Here is an 18056-nt window from a genome sequence, read left to right as displayed (position 1 = left end):
AATTAATTAAAGGGAGGGTGGATTAATTAAAGGGGTGGTGGATTAATTAAAAGGGGGGTGGATTAATTAGAGGGGGGTGTGGATTAATTAGAGGGGGTGTGTGGATTAATTAGATGGGGTGGATTAATTAGAGGGGTGGTGGATTAATTAAAGCGGGGGTGGATTAATTAAAGGGAGGGTGGATTAATTAAAGGGGTGGTGGATTAATTAAAGGGGTGGTGGATTAATTAGAGGGGGTGGATTAATTAGAGGGAGGGTGAATTAATTAAAGCGGGGGTGGATTAATTAAAGGGGGTGGATTAATTAAAGGGGTGGTCGATTAATTAGAGGGGGGTGTGGATTAATTAAAGGGGGTGGATTAATTAAAGAGGGAGGGTGGATTAATTAAAGGGAGGGTGGATTAATTAAAGGGGGGTGGATTAATTAGAGGGGGGGTGGATTAATTAGAGGGGGTGTGGATTAATTAGAGGGGGTGTGGATTAATTAGAGGGGGTGTGGATTAATTAGAGGGGGGTGTGGATTAATTAGAGGGGGGTGTGGATTAATTAGATGGGGTGGATTCATTAGAGGGGTGGATTTATTAAAGAGGGGGGTGGATTAATTAAAGGGGGTGGATTAATTAAAGGGGTGGTGGATTAATTAAAGGGGGGGTGGATTAATTAGAGGGGGTGGATTAATTAGAGGGAGGGTGAATTAATTAAAGGGGTGGTGGATTAATTAGAGGGGGTGTGGATTAATTAAAGGGGGTGGATTAATTAAAGGGGTGGTGGATTAATTAGAGGGGTGTGTGGATTAATTAAAGGGGGTGGATTAATTAGAGGGGGTGGATTTATTAAAGAGGGGGGGTGGATTAATTAGAGGGGGTGGATTTATTAAAGGAGGGGTGGATTAATTAGAGGGGGTGGATTAATTAAAGGGGGGTGGATTAATTAAAGGGGGGGGTTCAATGTACATACCGGTACCGTAAATAAATAAGCCCTACCCTGAAAATAAGCCCTGGTGTGTTTTGTGTGACTAAAATTAATATAAGACCCGGTCTTATTTTCGGAGAAACACGGTAACGGCAAAAATAAGCTCACTGTTTTGTTTCTCACACATATGCCTAGCACAAATGCCGATTTAGACAAGTTAAGCATCATTTATCTTGCTGTATTTTATTTAACTTCACGCTAACGATACAACAGTTTAGCCTAGCTTGCTAAAAATGTAAAAATGTGCAGACGCTCATGCCACTGTTTAACCAATGTTTATCTTGCAATACGCTGTTGTGGCGTCTGTTGATTCCTTGTACCCACCTGCACAGCAAAAATAAAGAATATAAAAAAAATAAAAAAAAATAATACATTCTCATAAGGAAAAGTGTGATTTCTTATGAATTAATTCAATGTTTTCGTCAAATCAAGAATGTAAAAAAAATAAGCAAACACAATAAAACAATTAGATTTAAGTAACGGATATCCCTTATTTGGATTTGTATCAGTACAACCTACCTCGTGTTGAGGTACGAGTGATGGTTTAAGTCTAGTATTGCAGAGGGATTCTGGTATAGCTTCCGAAAAAAATGGATTTCACAATATCAAACTTAATGGTATTGGTCTAACACTTGAAACCCGGCACTAAGGAAAACTCCTGGAACGCTCTACGCATGCATTAGTATTATATAATTACTTCTTTGCTACTGGGTAATAGGCTACTATATGCACGAAAGAAAACAGTAGATTCAGCTTTGTCAATTCACCTCACATATAGTAAGTACTGTATAACAAGCTTGTAAGAACAAGAAAACAGAGAAGAAGCTTAAAGTTAGAGAGAAACACATGCTAATGTACTGCTGTCAAAGAATTAGGTCCACCTCGTGACTCCGTATATGAGGTGTGAGTCCATAAAAAGGATGAATTGATGACTCTTGAGCGTCTCTCAGCCTATACCCACTGATAGCAGGTCACAGTCCCACACTATGACGCCGGTCAGGGAGTCATGTATTAGAAAAGCTGGCAGGCTGAGCTGTGTTTTGCTCTGGTGTTACCGGTGGGGTCTACGCCGCCTGAGGTGGGCCACCATAGGGCCTTGGTCACAAGGGCCCCGGATTATGTGCGCAGGCGATCTCTGTGGGTGAGCTTGTGTGGCAGGTAGGAAGTATCTGTGCTGCAATGTCTGCCAAAATGCTTCAAAGAGACTATCGAGGTAATATGCCATACTTCTCCTCCAGGTGAATTTGGATGCATGCAGTCTCCACCATGTTGGGCACACTGTTCGTAGTCGCAGCTTCTTTTGTGGTACCACCGCAAGCCATGGGCGGAGAGGGAAGGGGAGGGGGTGTAGCGGGGCATAGGTGCCATGATATTGTGTTGAACTGGGAGATCGAAATCAGCAAAAACTGAAATCAGCACTTTTATAAAGTGGAATACTTCTCACGCATTAGCAAGCTGATGGGTTTTATGGTTTGGAGTGGTACAGATATTTAGCAACGGATTGGTAAAAACAAGTAGTCACCAAGAGAAGAAGGGTCAGTGGACACTGTGTCAAGGTTCTATTAAGAGTTCGGGAGCTGTAGGAGTAAACTTCAGCGGGAGAACTTCTCTTAAGATCTCGCAAAGATGTTTTCCCAGTAGGGGAATAGGCTAAATCTGACTACCAAGATGACAGCCAAATACATAATGTTTGGCTAGTATGGGCCATTGAGTGTCTGATTCTATTTGTATAACTACAGTTTATTTAAAATTTGTTTTACTTTGCTTTATTTTCCATATAGATGGTTCTTTCGCTCATTTGACCGTTTCAAGTTATAGCTACAAACCTACTGTTGCTTGCCGTTCGGCTTTATCATCCATAGGTTATATGTTTCATTAACCATGTATTTTCTTTCATTAAGAAGAGGCCTACCTGATGTGTGTGTGACACAATACATAACATTACATAGTTACATAGCTGAAAAGAGACTTGCGTCCATCAAGTTCAGCCTTCCTCACATATGTTTTTTGCTGTTGATCCAAAAGAAGGCAAAAAAAATTTGTAAATGTTCCAATTTTGCAACAAGCTAGGAAAAAAAATCCTTCTTGACCCTAGAATGGCAGTCAGATTTATCCTTGGATCAAGCAGTTATTACCCTACATTGAAAGATTATATCCTTGAATATTCTGTTTTTGCAAGTATGCATCTAGTAGCTGTTTGAACATCTGTATGGACTCTGATAAAACCACTTCTTCAGGCAGAGAATTCCACATCCTGATTGTTCTTACAGTAAAAAAAAAAACTTTCCTTTGCCTTAATTGGGTTGCTATGTACAATAGTTTCCTCTGTAGCAACGTAGTTATGCGTCGTAACACTACTGGTATTTTTACCCAACTTTCAATGTTTATGTCTAGTATGGTCACCACGGTAAAACAATATTTCTCAGATATACCTCAAAATAGATTTGAGTGAGTGGGAGAAAGAGAAAAAAATAAAATAAAATTGTTTAACACTATACAGAAGGACAGCACCAGGGGGATTCAGACACTATAACCACATTAATGAGATGAAGCAGTTACAGTGCCTACAATTTTCCCTTTAACTAACTGAACGCCAGGATAATTGTGCTATATTAAAGAATATCAAATAGCTTTTGATTACACTGTGAATGACGAGTTTTCAATGTACTCTCTGGTTTCATAAAGAAAGATACAGAGTTGAACATTAACAAATAAATTTTAATAAACAAAAGCTGTCATTCTGTGAATTCTTGCTGTGTAACTCAACACACAAACACATTACAGTGAGAGTGCGAGAATCATAGACAGTTTTATTCATATTGCTGGTTACTGACATGACTCGCAATACAGTCAGGATTATACAGTAAAGTGTGAATTGTTAGAATCTCAAAGTCTATATAGCTGAACTGGAAAATAATGAAAATAAACTGGGTTTTTAGTTGGGCTGTTTAGCTTAAAAATTGTAAATTCTCTTTTAATAAACCCGTGTGAGTATTATGTTGGCGTGCACACCACACATTAGTATGTGTTGTATTGCTTTGGAGCTCTGTGATAACTCCTGTAAATCCAAACAAGTTGTATTGTAGTATAGCTGTGCCTGCGGCATAATTATTTTATTTTATTTTACTAAAAATTGACAAAAACGCAACAAAAACACACAACTCAATTTAAGAAACAAAACATGTTATATTTACATATACAATAAATGGAATTGGGTGGAAATCACAGCTCTGCAAACAAAGCCATGTATCCCACCAAACTCTTACATCACACTCTGTGTGCAATGAGATCACTGCTACTTCAGCATTAACCGAAGAGCACTGACCCCTTATCAAGCCCTTATGAAACAGATGCAAGACAATAAACACTCGTTAGATCACCGACTAGTGTTTCTTAAAGCATTCTAGCTTGCAATTTGTAATCAAATTATAGTTCATTGTAGTCTGTTACATCCTAATACAGGCTCAAATATAAAGTGATCAATCTTTGACGATGACCACATTAAAACCAGAGACTCTAAAGGAGTTAGCGGGACAAAAAATATATAAATATTCGCTACGCTCAGCTGTATTATTTTGTGGGTTGTTGAGCGAACCATTTTATACTCTGCTAGAAGATTTGATTCTCTTTGAATGGTGTCTGATGGGTAGCTCTGGAATGTACAAAACAAAAAAGTGAGAACAACTGTAAAACACCACAAAGACCAAACCCTTGGACACCATGAGATAAGAGGTGCGTTTTATGAAAACTGGACAGTCCGACATCAGTCATAAAGGCTGGCCTTGACCTCCAGGATCTCTCAGGACGTGAGACAGTCTCCACTCTGATACCAATTCTTCAATCATTTGGTGATGAGATTTATCTCAATCTCTGCCCCACGGGGAGCACCACGAACTCTGGGAAGGTTCATCTTCTTCATAACCCGCAGTATAATCAAAAAAATAATAATAGGCAGATGCAACACCGAGCTAATGACGGTGATGAGGACTTCTGGATCGTGAACGGGACCGTCTGTCAACAAGAAAAGAAAGCGTTTAAATAAGTGTACAACAACCAATTTCAAAACCACATCAAGGTCACAGGACAATGAGGACTCTACTACTCCTTCAGAGTAAAACCGATCTTCTACAGTCTAAAGAGCCAACACATTATCACTTTACACAAAAAAAACACAAAAAACAATATAAACAGACTTGTAAACCATATACATCAAACAAGATTCACATTTTAAAGCTACTACTGTCCAGTTTTTGCAAATATCTTACCTCCTTGAAGAACTGTACTCTCGACCTAGAAAGAGAAAATGAAATTGTGACAACAGATCAACGAATATCTAGATTATAACATGCAGTATTCCAATCAGGTTCTCTACAACACATGTACTCCAAGTGTACTTTGGTATCAGTTTAATTTAATGGCATTTTATAAAAGTAAAGTTTATAAGAGGTGTACTCAAAGAAATGAAGATGGACATTTCAGAGGATGAAGATGGTCCCATGAGTTCCAAAACACACATAAACCTGAACAGAAAACTTGTAAATCTGTACTCACTGTGCCTTGGGGAGGGGGTTCGACTCCGCGTGTAATGTCTCTCCCATTCATCACGTTCTCGCTCGCGCCGCTCTCGCTCCCTAAAAAGAAGAGATAAAAAGTCTTAAACAAATTATTGGTTCTTTTTCATTGTGTTTTTCTGACCTGCACCTTTATAAAGTTAAAAGGACAGCACAGTATCTGGGGTCTACAGGATATCCTAAAACTATAGCAGATCAATCACATGGCTACATGATCTGTACTCGAAATAAGTGAAACCACTTATGAAAATCTCATCAGTTCAGAGATTAACCCCTTCCCGACGTTAGGGCATGCTAACGATCTGGCCCTCCTTATCTAAGGTGCCGACCACAATTGGGGGACCTGCCTGACAAAACAGCGATCAACGCAATCACTGTTACTATTCATTGGATGAGACATTGTAACATTTGCTGAGACACTGCTCTCTGCCCCTCGGGTTCATCACTTTGATCTGAGGCGAGAGAGGCAGAAAGATCATGGTTACAGGATGGGGTGGGGGGGAAGCATTTGATTGGTTTGTTCCACTGGTTCAAAGAACGTGTGCACTCTGGACAGGTAAGGGGCGGGGAGTGGGTATAGAGCGAGGGAGGGAGAGAATAGAAACATAGAATGTGATGGTAGATAAGAACCATTCGGCCCATCTAGTCTGCCCAGTTTTCTAAATACTTTCATTAGTCCCTGGCCTTATCTTATAGTTAGGATAGCCTTATGCCTATCCCACACATGCTTAAACTCCTTTACTGTGTTAACCTCTACCACTTCAGGTGGAAGGCTATTCCATGCATCCACTACCCTCTCAGTAAAGTAATACTTCCTGATATTATTTTTAAACCTTTGTCCCTCTAATTTAAGACTATGCCCTCTTGTTGTGGTAGTTTTTCTTCTTTTAAATATAGTCTCCTCCTTTACTGTGTTGATTCCCTTTATGTATTTAACCCCTTCAGGACCGGCCTGTTTTTGCGATGTTTGTACGTTAAGGACCAGAGCAGTTTTAACACTTTTGTGGTGTTTGTGTTTAGCTGTAATTTTCCGCTCTCTCATTTACGGTTCCCATACAAGTTATATATTGTTTTTTTCAGGACAAAAGGGGCTTTCTTTACATACCATTATTTGTATTATGTCCAATATTGTATTTAAAAAAAATAATAAAATATGGTGAAAAATTTAAAAAAAAAACATGTTTTTGGACTTTTACTTGAAAAATCTTTTACTTATCTACAAAAGCTAATGAAAAAAACAGCTAAATAGATTCAAAATTTTGTCCCGAGTTTAAAAACACCCAGTGTTTACATGCTTTATTGCTTTTTTTTGCAAGTTATAGGCCTATAAATACAAGTAGGAAATTGCTGTTTCAATATATATATATTTTAAATGTATCAATAGTGACCTTGTAACACCGTTATCTGTCATAAATCCCCGAAACACACCTAACATGTACATATTTTTTTTAAAGTAGACAACCCAGGGTATTCAAAATTGGGTATGTCCAGTTTTTTTTAGTAGCCACTTAGTCACAAACACTGGCCAAAGTTAGCATTTATATTTGTTTGTGTGTTAAAAATGCAAGAAACGCTAACTTTGGCCGGTGTTTGTGACTAAGTGGCTACTAAAAAAGGCTGAACATACCCCATTTGCAATACCTTGGGTTGTCTTCTTTTGCAAATGGTATGCCATCATGGGGCTAATTCTCATTCCTTGGCTACCATACGCTCTCAAAGGCAACCTAACCAATCCGACAAATTTCAATAAAAAAAAAAAGTAAAATCAAGCCTTATATTTGACCCTGTAACTTTCACAAACACTATAAAACCTCTACATGTGGGGTACTGTTATACTCAGGAGACTTCGCTGAACACAAATATTAGTGTATCAGAACAGTAAAATGTATCACAGCAATAATATCCTCAGTGAAAGTGCTGTTTGTGTGTGAAAAATGCAAAAAAATTCACTTTCACTGACAATATCATCGCTGTGATATGTTTTACTGTTTTGAAACACTAATATTTGTGTTCAGCGAAGTCTCCCGAGTAAAACAGTACCCCCATGTACAGGTTTTAGGGTGTCATAGAAAGTTACAGGGTTAAACACAGTGCTAGCAAATTAAATTATCTGGACTTTCGGCCTGGGTTGGCAGGCAGGTCCCTCAAATTGCAATCATTAAAATTACTTAATTAGGTAAAAATATTACATAAATACACATGTAGAATTTTAATATATATACATATTTATATATTTGACGTCTACGTGTATATTTATGAAATTATTTATGTAATTATGTATATGGACATATGTATATTTCGTATTGTTTTTATTTATTTATACATAGATATATATATCATTACATTCTAAGTATATTTTGATATAAATATATATATATATATATATATCAAAATACTGTTAGAATAAAATTGCATATATAAATATTTTTTTATAATTATTAAAAATTATTTTTATTTTTTGTTATTTATTTTTATTAACATATTATTTGTATTTTATAATAATATATATATACCATATATATAGCAATTATATATATATTGTATATATTCGTGTGTAATTTAAATATAAGTGTATTTTTATATTAATATACGTATATATAAATATAAAAATACACTTAATATGACATTATATATATATATATGATACATATACATATATTATATATAGATATAATACATGTATATATATCATATATATATACACATATTATTTATTTATTTTTACACTGATTTTACACTGGTTTTTTTTTTACTTTATTTTTTGGATTTTTTACTTGCAGGGAGACTGCCTGTCAGCACAGACAGTCCCCCTGCAGGCAGATACAAAGACCCCTATTGCGGTCATGTGATCGAGTGATCACATGGCCGTGGGGTCCTGATCTGCCGAGGGGGGACTGCCCGGGCAGACAGGCAGTCCCCCTGGACCGGGTGGAGCACTGATCGCCGCCGTGGGACCGACGGCGATCAGGTAAGTAGCCCCAGACCGTTATGACGGTTCAGGACCGTCAGCGGTCCAAACGCACGTTTTACCGCTGACGGTCCTGAACCGTCAGCGGTCCTGAAGGGGTTAAATGTTTCCATCATATCTCCCCTGTCTCGTCTTTCCTCCAAGCTATACATGTTAAGATCCTTTAACCTTTCCTGGTAAGTTTTATCCTGCAATCTATGAACCAGCTTAGTAGCCCTTCTCTGAACTCTCTCTAAAGTATCAATATCCTTCTGGAGATACGGTCTCCAGTACTGCGTACAATACTCCAAGTGAGGTCTCACCAGTGTTCTGTACAATGGCATGAGCACTTCCCTCTTTCTACTGCGAATACCTCTCCCTATACAACCAAGCATTCTGCTAGCATTTACTGCTGCTCTATTACAATGTCTGCCTACCTTTAAGTCATCAGAAATAATCACCCCTGAATCCCTTTCCTCAGATGTTGAGGTTAGGACTCTATCAAATATTCTATACTCTGCCCTTGGGTAACATTTGGGGGGGCGAATTAGGAATGTCATGATTAGAGGAAAATTATCTGTCGCCAGTCTGAGTTCCGGGCTGACGACAGATAATGAGCCCCCGCCACCATGACCACGTCTATAAGCTATTCAACTCTCACATACTTCATACGGATCTTCCTTGCCATGGCTCGAAGCTCGTCTTCTCTTTCCTAAATAGAGAAATGGGTTATAAATTCCATTAAATCAATTATTGACACACACTCTATAAATTAGCTAAAATAAAAATAAATAAATAAATAAAAAAAGAGAAAAGGAAATTGTGTTTTGTTCATGCAGGTGATTGTTTTAGAGACGCTGTCCAACAGCAACATTTCTTTAGCCATTGAACTGCAATTCCCACAATGCTTTGTCATGTCAATCTTTAATTTGTAGGGCAAACAAAGCATCAAAAAAGGTTTTTGCCTCACCTGGCGCTCGTGTTCCTGTTGGATGATCTTTTCTTGAGCTGCCTTCTTATCGGCCTTGTCTACAATATCAAAAACAATTAACAAATATGTACGCAAAAAAAAAAAATATATATATATATATATATATATATTTTTTTTTTAAAAGGTTATTCTTTAGAATCTATGCCTTTTAAGCTGGAATCTTATCATAATCTTAACAGTAGTGGTTCTGTTCTGGTTCAATCTCCCAGGTGAGCTGTCAAAGCAGTTTAGCAATTACACAAAAATAAAGTGCTCAGGGAAAAGTCCTGTTTTTTTGTTGAATCATTCCAAAAACTACAGTTGCCATATACTCATAGCAACAAAACTACGGTCTATCATTTTAACAAGGTGGTAGAAAAAAAATAGACAAGTCATACACACTTTTCAGCATTGACGAGGGCCATACAAATAAAGCCCAACCTAAAGTGAGCATACTTTGATTTTTCCAAAGAGAATCCTCTATGAAACAGACAAACAGCATTTACATTGCGCTACAAATTCAATGTAACTTAGGGTTTGGCCACCGTTAGGGGCGTATTAGCCGCGAGGCAAACAAGGCATTTGCCTTGGGCGGCATTTTCCAGGGGGCGGCAAAAAAAGCCGCCCCCAAATGCCCAAGGCAAATGTCTTGTTAGCCTCGCGGCTAACAGACATACTGGGCTGCTGCTGGGCGGGCGGCGCTTGTGGGCGGCTGGCGAGGGAGCACTTCCCCTGAGCTGTCTGATCAGCTCCCTCGCGCACTGCAGAGTGAGGCTGGGAGCCGGAATATGATGTCATCTTCCGGCTCCCAGCCTCACTCTGCGGCGCGCGAGGGAGCTGAGCAGAGAGCTCAGAGGAAGTGCTCCCTCGCCAGCCGCCCGCCCGCCCAGCCCAGCAGCCACTGGACCACCAGGGAGGAAGAGGACCCCCCCCCCTCAGCATTTCCAAAGGTAAGGAGGCTGGGGGGGGGTACATTTAAAAAATATATATGTGTAAAATATGTGAGTGTGTGTCTGTGTGTCTGTTAGTGTGTGTGTGTGTGTGTATGTCTGTTAGTGTGTGTGTGTGTGTGTATGTATGTATGTCTGTTAGTGTGTGTGTGTATGTATGTCTGTTAGTGTGTGTGTGTATGTATGTATGTCTGTTAGTGTGTGTGTGTGTGTATGTATGTTTGTTAGTGTGTGTGTGTGTATGTATGTCTGTTAGTGTGTGTGTGTATGTATGTATGTCTGTTAGTGTGTGTGTGTATGTATGTATGTCTGTTAGTGTGTGTGTGTATGTATGTCTGTTAGTGTGTGTGTGTGTGTCTGTTAGTGTGTGTCTTTTAGTGTGTGTGTGTGTGTGTGTGTGTGTCTGTTAGTGTGTGTGTGTGTGTGTCTGTTAGTGTGTGTGTGTGTGTGTCTGTTAGTGTGTGTGTGTGTGTCTGTTAGTGTGTGTGTGTGTCTGTTAGTGTGTGTGTGTGTCTGTTAGTGTGTGTGTGTGTCTGTTAGTGTGTGTGTGTGTGTGTGTGTGTCTGTTAGTGTGTGTGTCTGGTAGTGTGTATGTATGTCTGTTGGTGTGTGTGTGTCTGTCTGTGTGAGTCTGTTAGTGTGTGTGTGTCTGTTAGTGTGTGTGTGTGTCTGTTAGTGTGTGTGTGTGTCTGTTAGTGTGTGTGTGTGTGTGTGTGTGTCTGTTAGTGTGAGTGTGTGTGTGTGTCTGGTAGTGTGTATGTATGTCTGTTAGTGTCTGTTAGTGTGTGTTTCTGTTAGCTAGTGTATGCGTATCTGTCAGCGAATGTGTGTGTGTGTATTTAGAAGGCGGGGAAGGGATGGGTGGGGGTGGCGCGGGCAGGAGGGGGGCGCCTGAGTTTTGTCCTGCCTAGGGCAGCACAAAACCAGGATACACCACTGGCCACCGTCATCTTTTTATCCAGGCCGTATACTTTTACTACTATTTTTTTTATTAGCTTCATTTCTTAAATAGTAAAAATAAAAAATAAAAAGAAATTGACATGCACGAAACGGGTGAGTAGAGATTACGGACTACCTTCGAGACATTAGACATGTAAGGTGATACATTGAGGATACTCACACTGCTTATTTAATGCTTTCTGCATTCGAAGTTTAAGCTTCTCTTGAGGAGTCAACTTTGTCTGGAGGAAGGAAGGCAAGAGAATATGGAACATTAGGAGAGATAAAACTATATACAGCTACATGCTGGGCAAAGTGCAGACATCTTGAAGGAACCACAATGTCCTCAGAGAGAGAAAGGATTGTTAACGGAAAATGCTAGGTATGAACATGCCATTTTCTATAAATTAATAAAAATATATAGATATATATAAACCCTCAGAGAAACAATAGATAATGCTTTGCTAGACAGCTAGATAATAAGACCATGATGCCTTACAGAGCAAGGCATCTTCAGCTCATTATTAAGAGTACTGTAACATAATGCATTGAACAAACCTGTAGGGTTAAAATATTAGCCAATAATACATTACTAAGTTCAGACGGTATAGTGTTCTATTCTGGTCCTGATAATATGCCTTTCATTGCCACACCAATAATCAACACAAGGAACATATGCAAACGCAAGTATTCATTAAATATAATAAATGAGCAAGAAGCTAATCTTTAGAATGATGAAATAAAAAGATGACAAATCTATGTACACCATGGCATATGTTAATGACCCCTGCTATCTAACGGCTAGATCTCATCCTGCGTCAATCAACAAGGCGGTAAAATTCTTACTGACTTTGGCTGATCCGCTCTCTCTGCAAACAGCAAGCTCAGGCCTGGAGGATAGAGAAAGAATTGTCAAATCTGTATATTAGAACACATGTAACTACTTTCCCCCTAAATCGAGCCTTCAATTTCCCTTTCAATGCTGTAACAAAAAAACGCTTACTGGGACTATGCTGTAACGACACTCTCCATTTTTGAATATATAGTGTTTTACTAGTAAAACACAATAATCACCCAACAGAACAATGCTTGTTTTATTAAACTAGAAAGGATGACTGGCTGACGGGACTTTGCCGTAAACGGAATTTGAAACTTGAGGCATCAATGCAAACCCACCACTTTACTTTGATCTCACAGCCTTCTGCAACCAAGTGTCCAGAACAAATGTATCCCTTTTAAAAGCACATTCACCCCAGACATAATCCCATTTAAACATTTTATCTTGTAACCAAGTCATCACTTTTCAATGCATCTAATGATTCACTCACTTTTTCAAACGCTCCCCCAGAGCAGGGGATACTGTTGGTCTCACCCCCCTTTCTCGTCCAGGAGATGGACTCCGTGATATACTACTATGGCTGCTGCTACGTGCCCGTGCTCCACCTCGTCCAGAGCGTCCATAGCGGTCATTTGACCGTGAACGGCTTCTTTAAAAAAAAAAAAAAAAAAGATGAAAAGGTGTTATAGGCAATATAAAACTATAAATCCAGGAAACAAGCTGAAAAATCACACTAAAGTATTTGAGGACTAAAATGTGTAGCCCACTGGCCAAAGTTTGGTAAATCAGTTTGTTTTCAATAGTGTTTCATTGAAAAATCTTTGAAGCACTCTAGGCAAACGAAAACACTAGATTTTGCTTGTGATATTTGGATTTTTTTTTAATTCTTTATTTTGTCGTGCAGGTGTGTACATCGCGAATTGAAACGCCACAACAGCGTACAGGTTATTTACATGACAAACAGTGGTATGAGTAGAAGCACGTTTTATATTATAATGCATTTACAAGTGCAGTAATGTTTTCCTATGTTGGGTGAAATATTAGGTAGGAACAAATATCTAGTGTATGTGTATTGAGTTGGGGCCACAGGCCTTTCAACTAAACGTAGAGGTGTCCGCTCAAATTGGTAAGTGTGTGCTTGTGAAGAGTTTAAGATCACGGCTAAGCCGCCATGTTGTGACCGCTCTGTCTGATCGTTGATCTGGCGGTTAAGTATATGCGTAGTGCAACGTATTGAGTATAAACTAGAACATGTAAAAACAATGCCCACAATGTCATGGTAAGACTGGGCTGCCTTTGTTCGCTTTTGAAACATGAGAATTGTGTGGGTTACTGGGCTATTGCTTGCGCTCAATGTTAAATATGTTTAGGCTGTTGGATGTTATCCTTTATGCACAAGCTAGCTACATGTGGGTCATCTGCCTACCCATGAGCGGCCGGGTGCGCACATGTATGCTTTCGTGGTGATGCTATAACTGTTGGTTAGACAATGAAAATGTAAAAAACAATGAAAAAAAATAAAAAAAATAAAAAAGAAAAAAACTGTATACACATATATATAGGTGGTTGCGAGAAAATATATAGTAAAACACATGTATAAAAAGTAAAAGGCAGGGGGCGTGGCCTGACAGCCGATGGAGTAGGACGCAGACGGCGAGAGCTCCTAGGCCCCAACCCGCTTAAACGTTAAACACGCTGCAAAAAAGCCGATTTTATGGGGAGAACAAAACGAGGGAATACCCCTAGACCTCCGCACACACCGGCCATCCAGACTCCGGGCCCGATGGACGACTTTCTGTCCTCCCCGCACTCGTTTGGGGGCCCGCGGGACCAAAGCAAGATGGCGCCCGCATCCCCGGGATCAAGCAGCCGGGCTGACTCCATGAGGAGCTCCCCAAGAGAGGATGCACTATCTCAAATGTCTGCTGACCTTGCTGCAATTTCGGCCAACATGCTTACCCGCAGTGACAAAACGGAGCTCATAGCCGAGCTCAGGTCAGTTATCAGAGAGGAAGTGGCTGCAGTGAGGAGGGACCTCGCGGTCCTGGAAACGCGGGTGGATACCCTGGAAGAACACCGCCTGCATACTGAACACCACATGCAGGCGGCCGACCTGGCAGCCTCGAGGCAAGGCAATATTCTTTTAGACCTCAGGCGGCAGATGGAAGACCTCGATAATAGGGGACGCCGGAACAATATTCGCATACGAGGCTTCCCGGAATCAGAAGGGGAATCGCCCCGTGAACAGCTAACGGGCCTGTTCACCCACATACTCGGGGCTGATGCACCTACGGATTTCGGCCTGGAGAGAGCACACAGAGCGCTACGGGCCCCGCGCAGGGACGGCCTACCAAGGGACTTGATATGCTGCATACAGTCGTTCCAGCTGAAAGAGTCCATAATGCGGGCAGCCAGAACGCAACGCACCATCAGATATAATGACGCCCAGATTTCCCTGTACCAGGACTTGTCTACACTTACACTAGATGCTCGGAGGGCCTTGAAACCTCTTACCAATCTCATGCGAGAGAAACGGATCCCTTACAAATGGGGGTTCCCGTTTAGCCTGCAAGCCAGAACGGACAACCAGTGGCACGTGCTGAGATGGCCTAATGATCTCCCCCGTTTCCTACGGGCCGTGGGCCTCCCTCCCATGACAATCTCAAACTGGATCCTGGATTGCCCTCCAGCCAGACCCACTGGCCCCACTGTCCCAGCTGAGAACCTCACAGACAACACCCCGGGCCCGAGCCAGAGGCGCGGCGGACCAGTGGGCCCCGAAGAATAAGCGAATGTACCCCAAGCTACGACCCCGGACAGCGGTTGCATGGACTCCGGGCCCACGCGACATCAGCAGAGCTGAGACTGACAACTGCCCACCTCGCTTACGGGGGGATCCGGGAGCTTCCAAGTGGTAAGAACGGCCCAATCTGGTATGTACTGCACGCCCCCCCCCCCCCCCAGCACACCTTGCTTGAATTTTAGCCCGGGAACTACGTCCGCTTGGGTGGGGGAAGGGACCTGGGGATGGTGGGCCCACTGTGGTTGCGGGACTCTGGCTTTCACCCCCGGCTACAACATTTATGGGGAGCACATTACGAATTTGGGTGGTGGGGCTTGGGGATGGGGCGGGGAATCCCCTCCGAGGTCGCTGGTCCCCACCATGCCAAACACTTGTCAGGTCACGGGTTCGTCATAGGGACTTTGAAGCTGCTAGCTAATACAGCCGAGACATGGACGCTTATACCAAGCGGGGCCTGGGATCCCCTGGGCTCCCGTAACTAGGCCGGCCATTAATCTGTTATTGGGGGTCCCCTGAGCACTTGGGTTGGGCGGGAGGATGGGATTGGCAGGTCGTAGGGGCACGCCCGCCGCACCCCCGGAGCTTCGTGGGCCCCCTCCTCGCTGGCCGGGTTGTGAGCGGGGGCAGGGCCCGGGGACGGGGTCCGGCAGCCGAGCACCCCGGGTAATCGGGTTTGGGGAATGTTGAAGGTACCTTACATGTTCACAAGTTACAATGTTTATTAACTTTTGCTTATTGTTATGGGTTACAGTATGTACTCTTTTGTGTATGGTACGACTATACAGTCGGGGCCCACGGGCGTAACTAACTGACCCGGGGATCTGGGTAGACCTGGATAGCACGCTCACGGTCCCACCCTCGGTAGACGACGCCAAGACAAGCGGATACGCTTTCTGAGTATCGACTGACGAGGACCCCGGACATAGACAGACGGACGCCGGATGGGGTGAGGCCCCTCCGGACTTATCTAATGACGCTCCCCATCCACAGGGACCTACGGCCCACCCCCACATGATACCACCTTAGGCAGTTACCTAAGACCACTAGTTTCCACCACCAGCGGGTTGGGAGCCCTGAGAGACACTTGCTGACGGACTTAAGACAACCGAACGACTGACGACATCGGTTGCCTCCCTCGCACCTCAAGCAACGAACCTGTACTGTATATACCGGTCGGTGTTCGGAGGGACTACAGGATAGTACCCACCGACGGCTCTCCCCGACCGAGGTTCGAAGTTGCACTTACCCCTCATACCCACCCCCTCTTCTTTCTTTCCTGCCCCCCTGCCCTATCGCACTTGACCTATCCCTCCCTCTTAATCCACTCCGGGTCCCGGGGGGATCCCCGGCTCGCGTGGCCATGTCGGAGGTACGCCCAGCTCAGCTAAAGTTTTGGTCAAACAACACCCGCGGCCTGAATTCCCCTGAAAAACGCGCCCAACTGCTACGCTTACTGTGGGCCGAGAGAGTGTCAGTAGCATTCTTGCAGGAGACGCACTTCGTAAGCCGAACACAACCGAAACTAGGGAACAGCCGTTTTCCTCAGGGGTTCTTTGCGAACCACCCAGATGCTAAGAAAACAGGGGTGGCGATCTTAGTTGCACACTCGATCCCGTACCAACACACAGAAACACTTGCTGATCCAAACGGGAGGTACATTTTCATCAAAGGCTCCATAGCTGACCACACATACACATTCGCTTGCATATACAGCCCAAACCGAGCGCAGCACACGTTCCTAGCCAAAACACTGTCCAAACTGGAACGCTTCAGGGACGGCCTCCTGATCCTGGCAGGGGATCTAAACCTACCATTAGACCCACACATAGACACCTCGAAAGGGACCTGCACAATCCCACCACACTGCCTACTCACCGCCAGGAAGGCCCTACACAAGGCGGGACTGGTGGACTGCTGGAGGACGGCCCACCCAGACGACAGGGACTTTACTTGCTACTCGTCGGTACACAAACGATATAGACGCATCGATTACATCTTCATGCCACAGGAACACCTGACGCTCCTCCGAGACGCACACATAGGGATTGTCCGCCAGTCAGATCACGCCCCGACATCAATACAGATAAACTCCCCCCTATATAAACCAGTAGAGCGCCAGTGGAAACTCAATGAATCCTTACTGACTGACCCTGTAGCCCGCACCGCAGCACAGCGCGCTATCACCCAGTACTTTGAAACAAACAAGACTCCCGACATGCCCCCCTTGACTTTATGGGAAGCCCATAAGTGTGTGATGCGTAGGCACTTTATATCTGTGTGTACGCAACGCAAGAAAGAGAAGTCCCGACTCATTCGGGACCTGACGAGGAGGATAGCGGACTTGGAGAGTTCCCACAAACAGACACTGGACGACAACACCTATCTTCAACTGACAGAGACTCGGAGGGAACTCAGGGAACACCTGGCTCAAGGCCACCTGCAATTGCTGCGCAAATCCACGAGGTTCTTCTACGAACACTCCAACAAGAGTGGTAAACTCCTGGCGACAATGCTCCGTTCAAAGAGACGGTCTCAACATATCCATAAGATCCAGACGCGAGCCGGCCACCACACTAATATGCCCAAGGGGATTATGGCAGCATTTGAGGCGTACTACACGGATCTCTATAATCAGAAACAGGCCACACAAGCCACAAGAGACGTGTCCCAACGCCGGAGGATCACGGACTACTTGTCACAACACGTTAAACGCAAATTGTCATCGGAACACGCAGAAGACCTGGAGAGCCCCCTAACGCTCGAAGAGCTGGCCTTGGCACTAAAGAACTCTAAGCCACACCGAGCACCGGGACCAGATGGACTGCCAGTAGCATACCGCCGCACGTTTCGAGACACGCTTATGCCAAAACTACTGGCGGGACTCAACTCCCTGCGGGACGGAGGACGCTTTCCCGTGGATACACTGGCGGCGACTGTCACGGTCATCCCCAAAGAGGGCAAGGACTCGACCGTCTGTGCGAACTACAGACCCATCTCCTTACTGAACGCAGACTTGAAGCTATACACCAAAGCACTATCCCTCAGACTGACCCATATACTACCAGAT

The 18056-nt window shown here is 43.1% G+C and overlaps 1 protein-coding gene and 1 long non-coding RNA gene across 3 annotated transcripts in view; one reads left to right on the top strand and one right to left on the bottom strand.

The window, feature by feature from the left end:
* The window catches only part of LOC134572638 (uncharacterized), a 454902-nt gene that overhangs the window by 374433 nt on the left and 62413 nt on the right, over positions 1-18056 (top strand). The window lies entirely within an intron of this gene.
* Positions 4138-18056, bottom strand: part of CLASRP (CLK4 associating serine/arginine rich protein) — a 32602-nt gene continuing 18683 nt past the window's right edge. Inside the window, exons 15-22 of one of the 2 annotated variants that reach the window (XM_063431714.1) lie at positions 12677-12835; positions 12199-12238; positions 11530-11590; positions 9460-9518; positions 9155-9201; positions 5523-5602; positions 5237-5261; positions 4138-4982 (exon numbers count right to left, since the gene is read on the bottom strand). In XM_063431714.1, the coding sequence (XP_063287784.1) occupies positions 4940-4982; positions 5237-5261; positions 5523-5602; positions 9155-9201; positions 9460-9518; positions 11530-11590; positions 12199-12238; positions 12677-12835 (514 nt within the window). In that variant the 3' untranslated portion in view covers positions 4138-4939. Of the gene's footprint in view, positions 4983-5236; positions 5262-5522; positions 5603-9154; positions 9202-9459; positions 9519-11529; positions 11591-12194; positions 12239-12676; positions 12836-18056 lie in introns of those variants that run through there. The other variant, XM_063431715.1, reaches the window with a different exon arrangement.

The sequence above is a fragment of the Pelobates fuscus genome, chromosome 9 (genome assembly GCF_036172605.1).
Source record: "Pelobates fuscus isolate aPelFus1 chromosome 9, aPelFus1.pri, whole genome shotgun sequence".
NCBI classification, from domain to species: Eukaryota; Metazoa; Chordata; class Amphibia; order Anura; family Pelobatidae; genus Pelobates; species Pelobates fuscus.
Note: the sequence above shows the minus strand (reverse complement) of the source record. Positions and strands in the feature narration are given on the sequence as shown.